This window comes from Podarcis muralis, chromosome 13, assembly GCF_964188315.1.
Source record: "Podarcis muralis chromosome 13, rPodMur119.hap1.1, whole genome shotgun sequence".
In the NCBI taxonomy this organism is placed as follows: domain Eukaryota; kingdom Metazoa; phylum Chordata; class Lepidosauria; order Squamata; family Lacertidae; genus Podarcis; species Podarcis muralis.
In genome coordinates this window covers 54,351,444-54,365,340 of record NC_135667.1, presented here as the reverse complement: position 1 = coordinate 54,365,340, position 13,897 = coordinate 54,351,444, and the positions used below count along the sequence as shown (strand labels likewise).

Sequence of the window (13,897 nt, the reverse complement as noted above, 5' to 3'; positions counted from 1 at the left end):
ACCTCTTACTTTGTTTTCATTTTGACTTTAAACATATTATTCTCTAAAAACACAAAATTAAATATTAAGCCTATCTGGAATTTGCAAGCTTTTCCAATTAAACTATCTTAGCATATTTAACTAAATAGTCTTCAAATTTCATCCATTCCTCCGGGTACTCCTCCTCCTTCTGGTCACGGACTCCAACCATGGTTTTTTGGGTTTTCTCTGCCAACCTCTTCCCTTGCAAAGATAACTATGGACACAAAAGTCCATTACAGATGACCTATGTAGTCAGTATGTTGGATGGCAGCCACAGTCTTACTGGTTTTCTATCTGTTTTTATTCATTGAGTTTGTATGGCCCATGGATCTTAAGTTACTGTGGGGCGAGTCAGGGGGGCTCCCTGGCCTTAGCTTCCTTGTCCCTTGATGCTTTGCTGCTGCAGCTGAGCTGCATTGTCAGCTAGGGTTCTCTTTGTGTCCCTTTAAGGCAGAAATCTTACAGATCAGTGTGCACACCTAACAGTGACAATTTGGCTTTGTGATTTGTACTAAACTACCACATGGTTTTGGGACGCAGGTGGCGCTGTGGGTAAAACCTCAGTGCCTAGGGCTTGCCGATCACATGGTCGGCGGTTCGAATCCCCGCGGCGGGGTGAGCTCCCGTCTTTCGGTCCCAGCTCCTGCCCACCTAGCAGTTCGAAAGCACCCCTAAGTGCAAGTAGATAAATAGGTACCGCTTTATAGCGGGAAGGTAAACGGCGTTCCGTGTGCTGCGCTGGCTCGCCAGATGTGGCTTCGTCACGCTGGCCACGTGACCCGGAAGTGTCTTCGGACAGCCCTGGCTCCCGGCCTCTTAAGTGAGATGGGCGCACAACCCTAGAGTCGGGCACGACTGGCCCGTACGGGCAGGGGTACCTTTACCTTTACCACACGGTTTGGACACAGAAATGTGTGTGCTTGTATGTTAATATTATTATTAAAAATTGTTATTATTCATAATATATGTAACACATGTTTAATTAAAAAACAACCAATTATATGCGTATATGCTTTTAAAACAACAGCAGCAAATTTATAAAATCAATTCAAATCCAGTACAGATACCAACCGGGAATCGGAGCTTGCTGAAAGAAGAATGTGTTTATTGGCTGCTGAAAAGAAAACGGAGAAGGCACCTTCCTGATATATAAGGGGAAGGAGCTATATGGGGGGGGGGGCATGTTTGACACTTGTAGGTATCCTGGTCCCAAGCTGCACACTTTTGCTTGGTAGCTAATTGCACTTTGCTTGGTAACTAATTGCCAAGCAGTGCATTCCTGCCCACAATGGCATGATATGGTGGTGGTATTCCACCCTAGTGAGCAGTTGAGCAACCACATTTTGCACCAGCTGCAGCCTGCGGGGCAGCCCCACATAGAGCACATTGCAATAACGAGCCTGGAGGTTGCCCGTACATGGGTGACAGTGCTCAGGCTATCGTGTCCCAGAAACGGCCATCACTGCCTTGCCAACTGAAGCTGGTAAAAGGCTCTCGGAGCCAAGGAGGTCGCCTGGGCCTCTAGCAAGAGACATGGATCCAAGGGCACCCCCAGACTGCACAGGGAGTACAGCTCCATCCATCCAAAGCAGGCAGTTGACCAATTATCCTGACTCAAGAACCGCCCGCCCACGATGCCTGTGTCGTGCCAGGATTCAGAGTCCGTTTAGTGGCACTTGTCCATCCTACCGCTGAGTCCAGGCAGCAGTCCAGGGCTTGCACGGCCTCTCCTGATTCAGATGTTACTGAGAAATAGAGCTGGGTATTGCACCAACGACAGATGGATCAACTTTTATGTGTAAACAGTCATACTCAGTGTTTGTCCCATGGATAGCTGCTTCTGTTCCTCGAATTTTGTGCAGTCCAGTCCAGTGGTACCTCGGGTTACAGACGCTTCATTTTTTTTTAAAAAAAAATAATATTTATTAAAAGTTTAAAGATTACAAAAAAGAAAAAAGAGTAAACATCACAAAGATTCAACAAAACACGCACAAAAAAGAAAAAGAAAAAAGTACATAAAAACCAATACAACAATACAACAACAAAAAGAAAACACTAATCCCATATTACATATCTTTATCTTTCATTTGCTTGTTTCATTGACCTCCTCACACCTCCCTTTTTGTATTCTAGTTTAATTAGTTATTTCAGCAAATTCTTTCCATCTTTCTCAATTTTTATTGAATAATTTATCTTAACAGTCTAACCTATTAATTAACTCAGCAGATCCTTTCCATCTTTCACCATATTCTGTTATTCAATTTGCCTTAATTTATTTAACCTTGTCTTACCATAAATTACCTTAAAGCTTAAAACTTAATACTTATTTATACATAACTCCTTATATCATTTCTACTAAAGCCAGATAGTTTCATTCCAACATTTTCCCTAATATTCATTAATTTTACACTAATTCCCCAAATAAAAAAAAATTCTTTATAAACTTTCTTCCAATCTTCATCCAACGTCTCTTTCCTGGTCGCTTCAGGTTACAGACGCCTCATGTTACAGATGCTTCAGGTTACAGACTCCACTAACCCAGAAATAGTACCTCGGGTTAAGAACTTTGCTTCAAGATGAGAACAGAAATTGTGCAGCGGTGGCACGGCGACAGCAGGAGGCCCCATTAGCTAAAGCGGTGCTTCAGGTTAAGAACAGTTTCAGGTTAAGAACGGACCTCCAGAACGAATTAAGTACTTAACCCGAGGTACCACTGTAACAGCAGTCCCAACAGTCTCCAGCTTTTTTTTTCAGATCACTTGGAAGTATTTTGTCCACTTTGTAAATTGCTGGCCTACTGAAATTCGAACGGGCAGAGAACAAGCTGACCCTGTGCCTGTAATGAGGGCCCCACTTTCCCAAATAGTTTACCCTGGGAATATTTTCATGGAGGGTCATTTGGGTACTGCAAGCTTACTTGACGTACTTGATACATCCCTCATTAGATATTGTTATTGGTGATAAATATATTAAGTAAATATATAAGTGGTAGTGATATCTCACAATTTTCCTCATTTTTCTTCTTGAGGCATTGAATTTGATAGCTGCGACGGTGCAGCATTGCTCCATGTATAAAAAGGTAAAGGTAAAGGTACCCCTGCCCGTACGGGCCAGTCTTGCCAGACTCTAGGGTTGTGCGCTCATCTCACTCTATAGGCCGGGAGCCAGTGCTGTCCGCAGACACTTCCGGGTCACGTGGCCAGCGTGACATCGCTGCTCTGGCAAGCCAGCGCAGCACTCGGAACACCGTTTACCTTCCCGCTAGAAAGTGGTCCCTATTTATCTACTTGCACCCAAAGGTGCTTTCGAACTGCTAGGTTGGCAGGCGCTGGGACCGAACGACAGGAGCGCACCCCGCCGCAGGGATTCGAACCACCGACCTTTCGATCGGCAAGTCCTAGGTGCTGAGGCTTTAACCCACAGCGCCACCTGCGTCCCTGCTCCATGTATAGATAACGTCAAATGGCATAACAAATGCTTTAACTAGCCTTTGTCAGGAAAGTTGGGGAGGGTTGAAATCGATTAGCTTTCCCTCGTTTCGTGTGCGCAGGGGCACGTTAGTAACAGCACACTAGGAAACCTCTCTCCCCAAAACCACACTGGTAATTGCGGGAGCCTCGTGAACTCGGAGGAAAGTTAAGGCAGCAGTTTCAGTGTGTACACGGAGTATTAAAAGAGCCATTGTCGTTGCTTCTGCAGAAGTGCTGGAATGTATTTCTTTCCAGAGCATTGCAGTAATTTCCTTTTGTTTCAAGTGTGTCAATAGCCCAAATTGAGGGGGGAGGGAACAAAAGAACAAAATGAGCTGTTGCAGAGGAGTAGAAAATGAAGTACTCCCTGCGAATTTTGCAGGCAACTGGCAGTGTGAAGGGCTCGCCTGCCAAGAGGAGAACGGTGCCAGTTCATGATAACTGCTGTTCCTTGTTGGTGCGTGCTCTCTCAGTCTTTCCCCTCTATATGTGTAGCTTGCGTTTAATTTGGTTCTTATTTTAGATGGATAGCTTTGATTAGTTTTGGATTCAGAAGACAACAGAAAATTACTGTAAAAGTACTTATTCAGTGTGTGCAATGTCTGCTTAGATCTTTTATCCATATTTATTTGCTTTCCTTCAAGGAGCTTTTTCTTTGAATTTGAAAAATACCCCCTTCCTAAAGATTAGCACTTTGTGGCAGTGCAAGTCATAAAGACTGTTGGGAGGGCTGTGCCTGTACTTTCCTTCTCTCCCTCCCTCTCTCACATTCTCCCCTTCTTTTTGCCTAATTATGGGGCCTGGTAGTCTTTTGCTTCTGCACTGGTCTTTTTCCTAGCCAGCATGGCTTTTGCCAGTCCACAGAAGCTGCAGGCTTTGCAGTTTGGAGCAAACAAGGGTTTGCAGGCACTGGTGCAGAAGTAATGCACAGTCTCACGGCCAACTGAAAAATGAAACCATGTGTGCAAAGAATTTGCACCCAAAAGCTGAAGGGAGGATGTAGGTCTACAAGCCTCTTCCTCTCTATAACCATGGTTTAGAGATCAGGCAGTATTGTTGTAGAATCATAAGAGCTGGAGGCTGCATCTATCCCAGCCCCCTTGCAATAGAGGAGATACATTGCTACAGCATTCTTGATAAGTGACCTTCCAATTGTTGCTTTAAAGTTCCTCAGGAAAGACAGCCCACCTCCCCAAGAACACTGTTCCACTGCCTAGATGTTTGCAGGGTCAATAACCTCTTCCTAATGTCTAGATTAGGGACACGGGTGCCGCTGTGGTCTAAACCACTGAGCCTTGGGCTTGCCGATCAGAAGGTCGGCAGTTTGAGTCCCCACAACGGGGTGAGCTCCGGTTGCTCGGTCCCTGCTCCTGCCAACCTAGCAGATCGAAAGCACGTCAAAGTGCAAGTAGATAAACAGGTACCGCTCCGGTGGGAAGGTAAATGGCGTTTCCGTGCGCTGCTCTGGTTCGCCAGAAGTGGCGTAGTGATGCTGGCCACATGACCCGGAAAAAATGTCTGTGGACAAACGCCAGCTCCCTCGGCCCGTAAAGCGAGATGAGTGCCACAACCCCAGAGTTGTCTGCAACTGGACTTAACTGTCAGGGGTCCTTTACCTTTTATGTTTAGTTTAAATCCCTTTTCTTGTAAGTTTAACCTGTTGGTTAGGGTCCTGTCCTCTGGAGCAGCATAAACAACCACTCCATCAATGTGACAGCACTTCAGGTATTTGCGTACAGTACTGCTATCATATTAAGTATAATAATTTTATTATTTATGTGCCGCCCATCTGACAGGGTTAGCCCTGCCACTCAGGGCAACTCCCAACAAAATATTGACAACACAATCTCACCACTTAATTGTGTTTCCCCCCAGACTAAACAGCCTTCAGCCTTTTTTCATAAGCCTTGGTGACCATCTTTGTTGCTTTTCCCCTGGACACATTCTAGTTGGTCAATATCCTTCCTAAACGGTGGTGCTCAGAGCTGGACACAGTATTCCAAGTGAGCTCTGTCTGAAGAAGTACAGAGTGATATCACGATCTGGACCACTGTACTTCGCTTGATGCAGCCTACCATAGTTTTTCCCTTTTCAGCTGCTGCATCGCGCTGCTAACATGTTTAGCTTGTGGTTTAGTAAATCCCCTAGGCTTTTTCACATGTGTGGTTGTGTCAGGCCAGGTGTAAGTCACCCTCTTATTTCTTGATGCAGTGGAGCTACCATTTCCCAGTTCTTCCTCCTGCTCTGAACAAAGCTTCAGAATACCTTTTTGTTATTTTTAACATCTCTTCTAAGCCTAAGCTCATTCTGACCTTCAGTTGGTTTCCTGACACTCTCCCTACAAGCTTTGGCTACTGATTGTTACTGCCTTTCCTTGCAAGATTTTTGGGGAAAGATGCACAAGTTCTGATCTTAACCCTGGGTTCAGGCTGAAGTGAAGCAAGAACAAAACGCTTTAAGAACAGAATGACTAGCCCTAAGAAGCACATATATTTTTGACCACAGCACATGCCTTCATTTTTCAAAATCTAAACCAGAGGTGAGGCGCCATTTTTTGGTTTAAGCTGGTGGCTGCATCCCTTCAGGGGAAAGTCATCAGGAGTGTGGGCTCATCAGGACCAGGCTTTGCAAAGCTGCTCTGCAGAGTAGTGCAACAAACCCTCACCTTAAAGCTGAAATATCTGGAAACCGCTACTGGTCACTTGGTCTAAAACAGGGGTCAGCAAACTTTTTCAGCAGGGGGCCAGTCCACTGTCCCTCAGACCTTGTGAGGGGCCAGACTATATATTTTTTTTGGGGGGGGGGGTTGGAAATGAACGAATTCCTATGCATTTTAAATAAAAGAACACATTTTACTCATGTAAAAACACGCTGGTTCCTGGACTGTCCGCAGGCTAAATTGAGAAGGTGATTGGGCTGGATCTGGCCCCCGGGCCTTACTTTGCCTACCCTGTTTCCCTTGTGTCAGTTATTTTCTTGAAGGTGCCTTGTATAATTGGATCAAATGGGCAATGTGAATTTATTTTATAGTGGGTAATGTTTTAAAAGTAGGGTCTGAAATAGCGTTTAACTCACTGCAGCAGTGAAGTCAAATGCAGGCATCGCTTGAGTTTTGACTAAAAATCTTTATTGCTAGAAGGAAGACAGTATTCATTTCCCCAAGTATAAATATATGGCGAGATATTGCAAGCCTGGTCTCTCTGCGCACAGAATATTTGCAGCCTTGGCAGGGATTGGGCACGACACAGAACACTTTCTAATCTTCTGACCTTGCTCCTATGTCCACCTAGATTGCTGTTGCAATTGGCAACCTGCTGTTATTTGTCTTTAAACACCTTGTATAAATAGAGGGTGAAATGATACGTAGGTGAATATGTGAGCACAGTACAAAACCTCCTCAGGCAAAATAAACTGCATTCTCTGAGGACAAAACTAAGGTGCATTTCAGTGTACAACTGAAATTTCGATTTAGGGGGTGAGCCTCTGGGATAGTGAGTGTCCCGCTTCTCTGTGGAGGTTTAGTGTTGCCTGTGACCAACCCAGACTCAAATGAAACTGAGCACACTTCTAAGCTTGCATTGAGCAGCTCACTGTGGTATTTTGTTTTGTTTTCTTAGTGCGCCAGGTTCAATTTTAACCTAGGTTGTGAAAGGTCACATGCAATGCCTAATGGTTGTGGGTAGTGATGTTAAATTCTTGAGAATAATCTTTTGGAGAATATTCTCGATTAATGAGAATATTAGAAAATTTTCATTTAAAATAGGAGAATATGGCACCAGTAATTGTCATGTTAAGGTTTGGTATGAGGAAACTCAGTACAGTGGCACCTCGGTCTAAGAACAGCCCAGTTTAAGAACGATTTGGTTTACAAACTCCGCAAAACAAAAATAGTGTCCCAGTTTAAGAATTTTACCTCGGTCTAAGAATGGAATCTGAACGGTGGAAGGGCACCAGCGGCGGGAGGTCTCATCAAAGAAAGCACACCTCGGTTTAAGAACGATTTTGGTTTAAGAACGGACTTCTGGAACGGATTAAGTTCGTAAACTGAGGTACCACTGTAGTTGAAATACATATGAATTCAAATGTTCATCAAATTAAATGAATAGCATTTTTAAAAATGTTTTTTGTAGCTCACATTTCAGAACTGCCAATGGTGAATGACACAATGCCCAGTAATGTTACTGGATAAAAAAATAAATCATTATTCATTACTTACACTGTCAATATCACAGCTTGACTTATTATTTACTAGATTTTTTAAATGTGGGTTGTAAAACTGGTTCTTTCATTGGAATTTACAGTTTGTGGAGAATATTCTCTGGAGAATTTTCTAGCTGAGAATATTCTAGAGAATATTCTCATCCTTGAGAATATTCTTACCTCACATCACTAGTTGTGGATCAGGAAAATTTACAAAGATGAAGGGAATAGTGCAGGAGGGCACACACATTTGGGTTCCACTTAAGGCAGCAGGATGTTTGGGGAAAGTACTACACATCATGCCTAAGCCATTTCATTTCTGGAGCTTAACTGTGGTGCTCAGAGTGCCTTTGTCCCCTTTGATTGCCTCATATCTTCCAGGATATGGCCCTGGCATTCCAGACAGATTCCAGGGACTGTTAGTTGTTAGGAAAGATCCCTTTAGCTTATGGTCCACAGTGTAGGCCTGATGACAGCAGCTGATCTGCACAGATTTGTAGGGTGTGTGAACTGTAACCGAAATTCAGCCAAGGCTTGCTCTTGCTTTTCTGTTAATTTATGAATAAAACAAGTAGAAAACAAGCTTGTTCCCTCTTCTATGCGATAGCCCTTGAGATATTTGAAGATGGCTTTCATATCCCCTCTCATTCTCCTTTTTTCCAGGCTAAACATTCCCAGCTCCTTCAACCGTTCCTCATCAGGCTTGGTTTCCAGACCCTCCTACAGCAGGGGTGGGGACCCCTTGGCCCTCCAGGTGTTGCTGGACTACAGCTCTCATCATCCTGACAAGGGCTGATGGGAGTTGGGGTTGAACAACACCTGGAATGGCCCTGCCTGTTGCTTTATTTTGAATGAGAGACCAGTTCTCTTTATATTCTGAGAGGCAGAGGTTGTTCATGCCATTTCTGAACGAGATCTCCTGCTTTTTTCCTTTTGCTAGGACAGTGTAGATCAGACATCAGCACATGCTCGACGTGATCTAGTGGAACCCGGATTCCAAGAACAGTCAAGCCGCCTCTCATTAAATCATCAAGGAGGTAAGAGGAACAGAGTTTAGCTGGCTGTGTTTCTCCATACGGGGGAGGGGGAAAAATCAGATTCAACAACAGCACAATATTTTCATTGGGAGAAACTGCAAATCTGCAAAGTAGCAAACGCTTCTCCAGGTTGGCTACTAAGCAGGGAGAAGAGACTGGGGATCTTCATGCAGTTGGTGGCTGATACTAAGCGTAAACTCATGTTCAAAGAAGATTCCTTCAGCCCTGCTCTGTGCAATGTGGCGAAGGCTGGGAAGTGAGGTGTGTGTTTGGGGTCAGCGGGCATGTTATGATATGTGGGCTTGCACATACATACATTATCTGCCCCCACCCACCCTTCAAGAATTCACATGTTGGGGAAATACTTCTGTCTCCTAACCATGGCTAATGGGAGAAGCGTTACAGCCCATTAAAGGTAGAGGTAAAGGTACCCCTGCCCGTACGGGCCAGTCTTGACAGACTCTAGGGTTGTGCGCTCATCTCACTCTATAGGCCGGGGGCCAGCGCTGTCCGCAGACACTTCCGGGTCACGTGGCCAGCGTGACATCGCTGCTCTGGCGAGCCAGAGCCGCACACGGGAACGCCGTTTACCTTCCCGCCAGTAAGCGGTCCCTATTTATCTACTTGCACCCGGGGGTGCTTTCGAACTGCTAGGTGAGCAGGCGCTGGGACCGAGCAACGGGAGCGCACCCTGCCGCAGGGATTCGAACCACCGACCTTTCGATCGGCAAGCCCTAGGTGCTGAGGCTTTTACCCACAGCGCCACCCGTGTCCCCTTACAGCCCATTACAACCCACAATAAACCCTGGCTAAGTGAAAATGCCTGTGGGTATTCACAGGGGAAATTGTGACTCCTCTGCTCTTTCCCTGGCCATGCAGCTGCAATGCTACTGGGAACTAAGCTCTAGTTTGGCTTAGCATTACATGCAAACTCAGGCTAATGGTTTGTCTCCCCCAGACCGCAAGCAGTAAGCTAAGAATGAATTTTGACTACAGCCTGTGCTTTATCGGAGCATTTCTCCACAAGCTGATGGTTGAAATTCATGTTCTCCTGGATCTTTTGTGTTGTGGTACAAGAACAGGATGGGATGCGGGTATAAACCACTGTGGTGTAAACCACTGAGCCTTGGGCTTGCTGATCAGAAGGTCGGCAGTTCAAATCCCCGCGACGGGGTGAGCTCCCGTTGCTCGGTCCCGGCTCCTGCCAATCTAGCAGTACGAAAGCACGTCAAAGTGCAAGTAGATAAATAGGTACCACTCTGGCAGGAAGGTAAATGGCGTTTCCGTGCGCTACTCTGGTTTTGCCAGAAGCGGCTTAGTCATGCTGGCCACATGACCCAGGAAAACTGTCTGCGGACAAACGTCGGCTCCCTCGGCCAGTAAAGCGAGATGAGCACCACAACCCCAGAGTCGTTCGTGACTGGACTTAACTGTCAGGGGTCCTTTACCCCACCCCCTTTTTTTTAAATACAAAAACAGGAGTGTCTATCAATAGTTGTCTCACTCACAGTAGCTGCCTTTTAGGGGAGAAAACCTGCTGATCTGCTGATCTGTGAGAAATTCAGAATGTTTGGGACTAATTCAGTGTGATTTTAGGATAATCTGTTACAAGTGGTTTTGGGAAGTGGAGCTCAATTTTGAGACGGTTCGTGTGAGGTTTCATATCAATGAGGAGAGAGACGATGCGTTTCTTATTAGCTTCCGGCACTCAATCCTGGTTAACATGTCTGCATCACACAGAAGCTCACTCAGTACCTGTTGTAAGCATTTATTTCCAAAGTAGCAGCAGGCCGTCGTGCCTTAAGGTCTCCTAAACTACTCTTTGCCCCACGTTTCCAGCAAGGAGAGTTCACCCTCATGGCAGTAGGTGTGCTGCTATGTGCAATTTCCTGAACAAAGGCAAAAAACCAACAAAAAACCTGGAAGGGGGAATTCCTTGCTCCTCCTATCAGAGAACAGCAGCTCGTCTTCCTGCTGAGAGCAGTGGCAGCTCCAGACTTGCCTGATAGCAGGGTGTGGCAGTGGCTGGATCACGCGGCCTGGTTGCCTGTAGGTGCTCTGGGAATTGGCAGCCATTGCAGATGGCTCCTGAGGCTTCCCTTTGTGGTTTGGACGCAAGAACTGAGACAAAAGGATTTTCTGAACAGCACAACAATTGATGCCTCAATGGTGCCATGTGTTAGCATTTTTAAAAGTATTTTACATGCCACCTTGCACTGTTCCTGCAAATTCTGTTAATGGAAAGACTAAAGTCAAAGGCAACTCTCTCCCAAATGCTTGGGAGTTTTATTTATTAGGATCTCAGCTAGAATGTATACTGCAGATCCAGAAAGGCAGGGCCGGCCTGCCCATGAGGCAAGGTGAGGTGACCGCCTCAGGAAGCAGGGTCCACAGCTACCCTCACCCCTTCTTCCCTGGTGGGGAGGGGAGGGACGGCATGGCATTTTGGGGTCCATCTCAGGTGCCCTGAGCGTCTTGGACCAGCCCTGCATAAAGGGCAAAGATGAGCAGAATCAAAGAAGCTCTTGGAATCAAAAAGGCTTCATTTAGAAAATGAGAACAAGGGATGCTAAAAAAGAACTTTGAGGAGCAAATAAAGGAGGATAAGGAGATTGCAGAGAAGCTGAATGAATTGTTTGCATCTCCCTTCATAGAGGAAGATACAGTGGTACCTCAGGTTACATACACTTCAGGTTACAGACTCCGCTAACCCAGAAATATTACCTCGGGTTAAGAACTTTGCTTCAGGATGAGAACAGAAACCGTGCTCCGGCAGCGCAGCAGGAGGCCCCATTAGCTAAAGTGGTGCTTCAGGTTAAGAACAGTTTCAGGTTAAGAACGGACCTCCAGAACGAATTAAGTACTTAACCCAAGGTACCACTGTACAGGGTATTTCTATGTGCTTGAACTTTCACAGGAAGGGACTCTGGGAAACTGAGGCAAATAGTAGGGACGATAGATAAAGTTCTGGGCCATGTTGACAAAATAAAAACTGGCATGTCACCAGATCCGGATGGCATCCACCCAAGAGTTCTTAAAGGACTCAAGTGTGAAATTGCTGATCTTCTAACAAAAATATCTTAAGACCAGCCTCTCTAATTCAGGATTGCCAAGTGCCCAATGTAACTCCAATTTTTGTTTTTTGTTTTTTTTAAGATCTGGGGAGAGTCCTGAAACTTAAAGGCTTGATAGCTTAGTGTCTGTTCTGGGTAAACTAGTGGAAGGCATTGTTAGTAGAATTGCTAAGCATATAGAACAGGGATGAGAAACTCCCATCTCCTAGCAGGGCGACTGAAGGGCCATTGGCTCCTTATCCCTCATGCCAAAGGGCAGAACCGGCTCAGTAACCCATTAGAGTTCTTTGAGAGGGCCAACAAGCCTGTTAGAGGTGATCCAGTTGACGCTGTGCCTTTAGACATTTAAAAAGTTGTCGGCAATGCACCTCACCACCAAAGAGCCCAGAATAAGCTTGGGAATCATGGAATAAGAGGAGAGGGTTCTCTTGTGGATCAGTAACTGGCCGCGAAACAGGAAGCAGAGAGCGGGAATCAATGGATAATTCTTCTAGTGGAGGGATGTACAAAGTGCATTCTTCCCCAAAGAATTAGTGCTATTAAATAAAATCATGGGTAAAGTAGTGCAAAAAAGCCCTAATTTCATATGTGGCATTTGTATCTAATAGGAACCCCCCAAGTTTCTTTTCCTACATATTATGTTTCTTAAATGCTATGGGGGCACCTGGTGTGAATGCGTTCAATGCTGCATCACATTTTCCCAAAGGTATGGCTGTCTCATGAATTAGAAGACCGAGCTGTTCTTACTCTGCCCAGCCAGACGCTCAGCCTCGGATTCGCTTAAGCCTGGTTTCCAACTCTGGGAATCCTTAGTCCTTTGTATGCCTTTTCAATTTCCAGCTCTAAACACAGGCTTGGTGAACAAACCTGAAAGAGTGTTTCAAGTACTAGCATATTATGAAATGTTTCAGTAATTTTTACTGGCATTCTAATTTAGTTGCTCTTATTTTCCTCAGTCATATCAGCTAGTTTGGCTCAAAATGGGCAAACAATCACTTATTTATTTATTTATGAAGTCCTGGATTACAGATACTTGGTTCCTGAGAATAAGTGCAAGTAATTGTGTCTGCACTTTTCAAAGGAAGCACTGCCACCTGCTGGTTACCTGCTTCAAATCCACCAGCAACCTTTTACCGTATTTTTCGCACCATAGGACGCACTTTTTCCCTCCTAAAAAGCAAGGGAAAATGTGTGTGCGTCCTATGGAGCGAATGCAGGCTTTCGCTGAAGCCTGGAGAGTGAGACGGGTCGGTGCGCACCGACCCCTCTCGCTCTCCAGGCTTCAGGAAGCTATCCGCTAGCCGCGGCTAGCGGAGCGCTGCATTAATCCCGAAGCTTGGGGGGCGCGGAGCTCAGCGCGCCCCAAGCTTCTGGGTGCCGGCAAGGTCTCGCTAGCCCTGGGAGAGCCCCGCGACGTTGCGTGGCTCTCCCAGGGCTGGCGAAGCGCCGCGCTAATCCCGAAGCTTGGGGCGCGCGGAGCTCAGCGCGCCCCAAGCTTCTGGGTGCCGGCAAGGTCTCGCTAGCCCTGGGAGAGCCCCGCGACGTTGCGTGGCTCTCCCAGGGCTAGCGAAGCGCCGCGCTAATCCCGAAGCTTGGGGCGCGCGGAGCTCAGCGCGCCCCAAGCTTCTGGGTGCCGGCAAGGTCTCGCTAGCCCTGGGAGAGCCCCGCGACGTTGCGTGGCTCTCCCAGGGCTAGCGAAGCGCCGCGCTAATCCCGAAGCTTGGGGCGCGCTGAGCTCAGCGCGCCCCAAGCTTCTGGGTGCCGGCAAGGTCTCGCTAGCCCTGGGAGAGCCCCGCGACGTTGCGTGGCTCTCCCAGGGCTAGCGAAGCGCCGCGCTAATCCCGAAGCTTGGGGCGCGTGGAGCTCAGCGCGCCCCAAGCTTCTGGGTGCCGGCAAGGTCTCGCTAGCCCTGGGAGAGCCCCGCGACGTTGCGTGGCTCTCCCAGGGCTAGCGAAGCGCCGTGCTAATCCCGAAGCTTGGGGCGCGCTGAGCTCAGCGCGCCCCAAGCTTCTGGGTGCCGGCAAGGTCTCGCTAGCCCTGGGAGAGCCCCGCGACGTTGCGTGGCTCTCCCAGGGCTAGCGAAGCGCAGCGCTAA

The 13,897-nt window shown here is 46.8% G+C and overlaps 1 protein-coding gene across 5 annotated transcripts in view; it reads left to right on the top strand.

The window, feature by feature from the left end:
* The window catches only part of GRB10 (growth factor receptor bound protein 10), a 90,900-nt gene that overhangs the window by 34,606 nt on the left and 42,397 nt on the right, over nucleotides 1–13,897 (top strand). For 4 of the 5 annotated variants that reach the window (XM_028703025.2, XM_028703026.2, XM_028703029.2 and 1 more), the window contains one exon: nucleotides 8,632–8,728. The exons of the other annotated variant lie outside the window; for it this stretch is intronic. In XM_028703025.2, coding sequence (XP_028558858.2) covers nucleotides 8,632–8,728 — 97 coding nt within the window. The remainder of the gene's footprint in view (nucleotides 1–8,631; nucleotides 8,729–13,897) is intronic. 5 annotated transcript variants of the gene reach the window in all.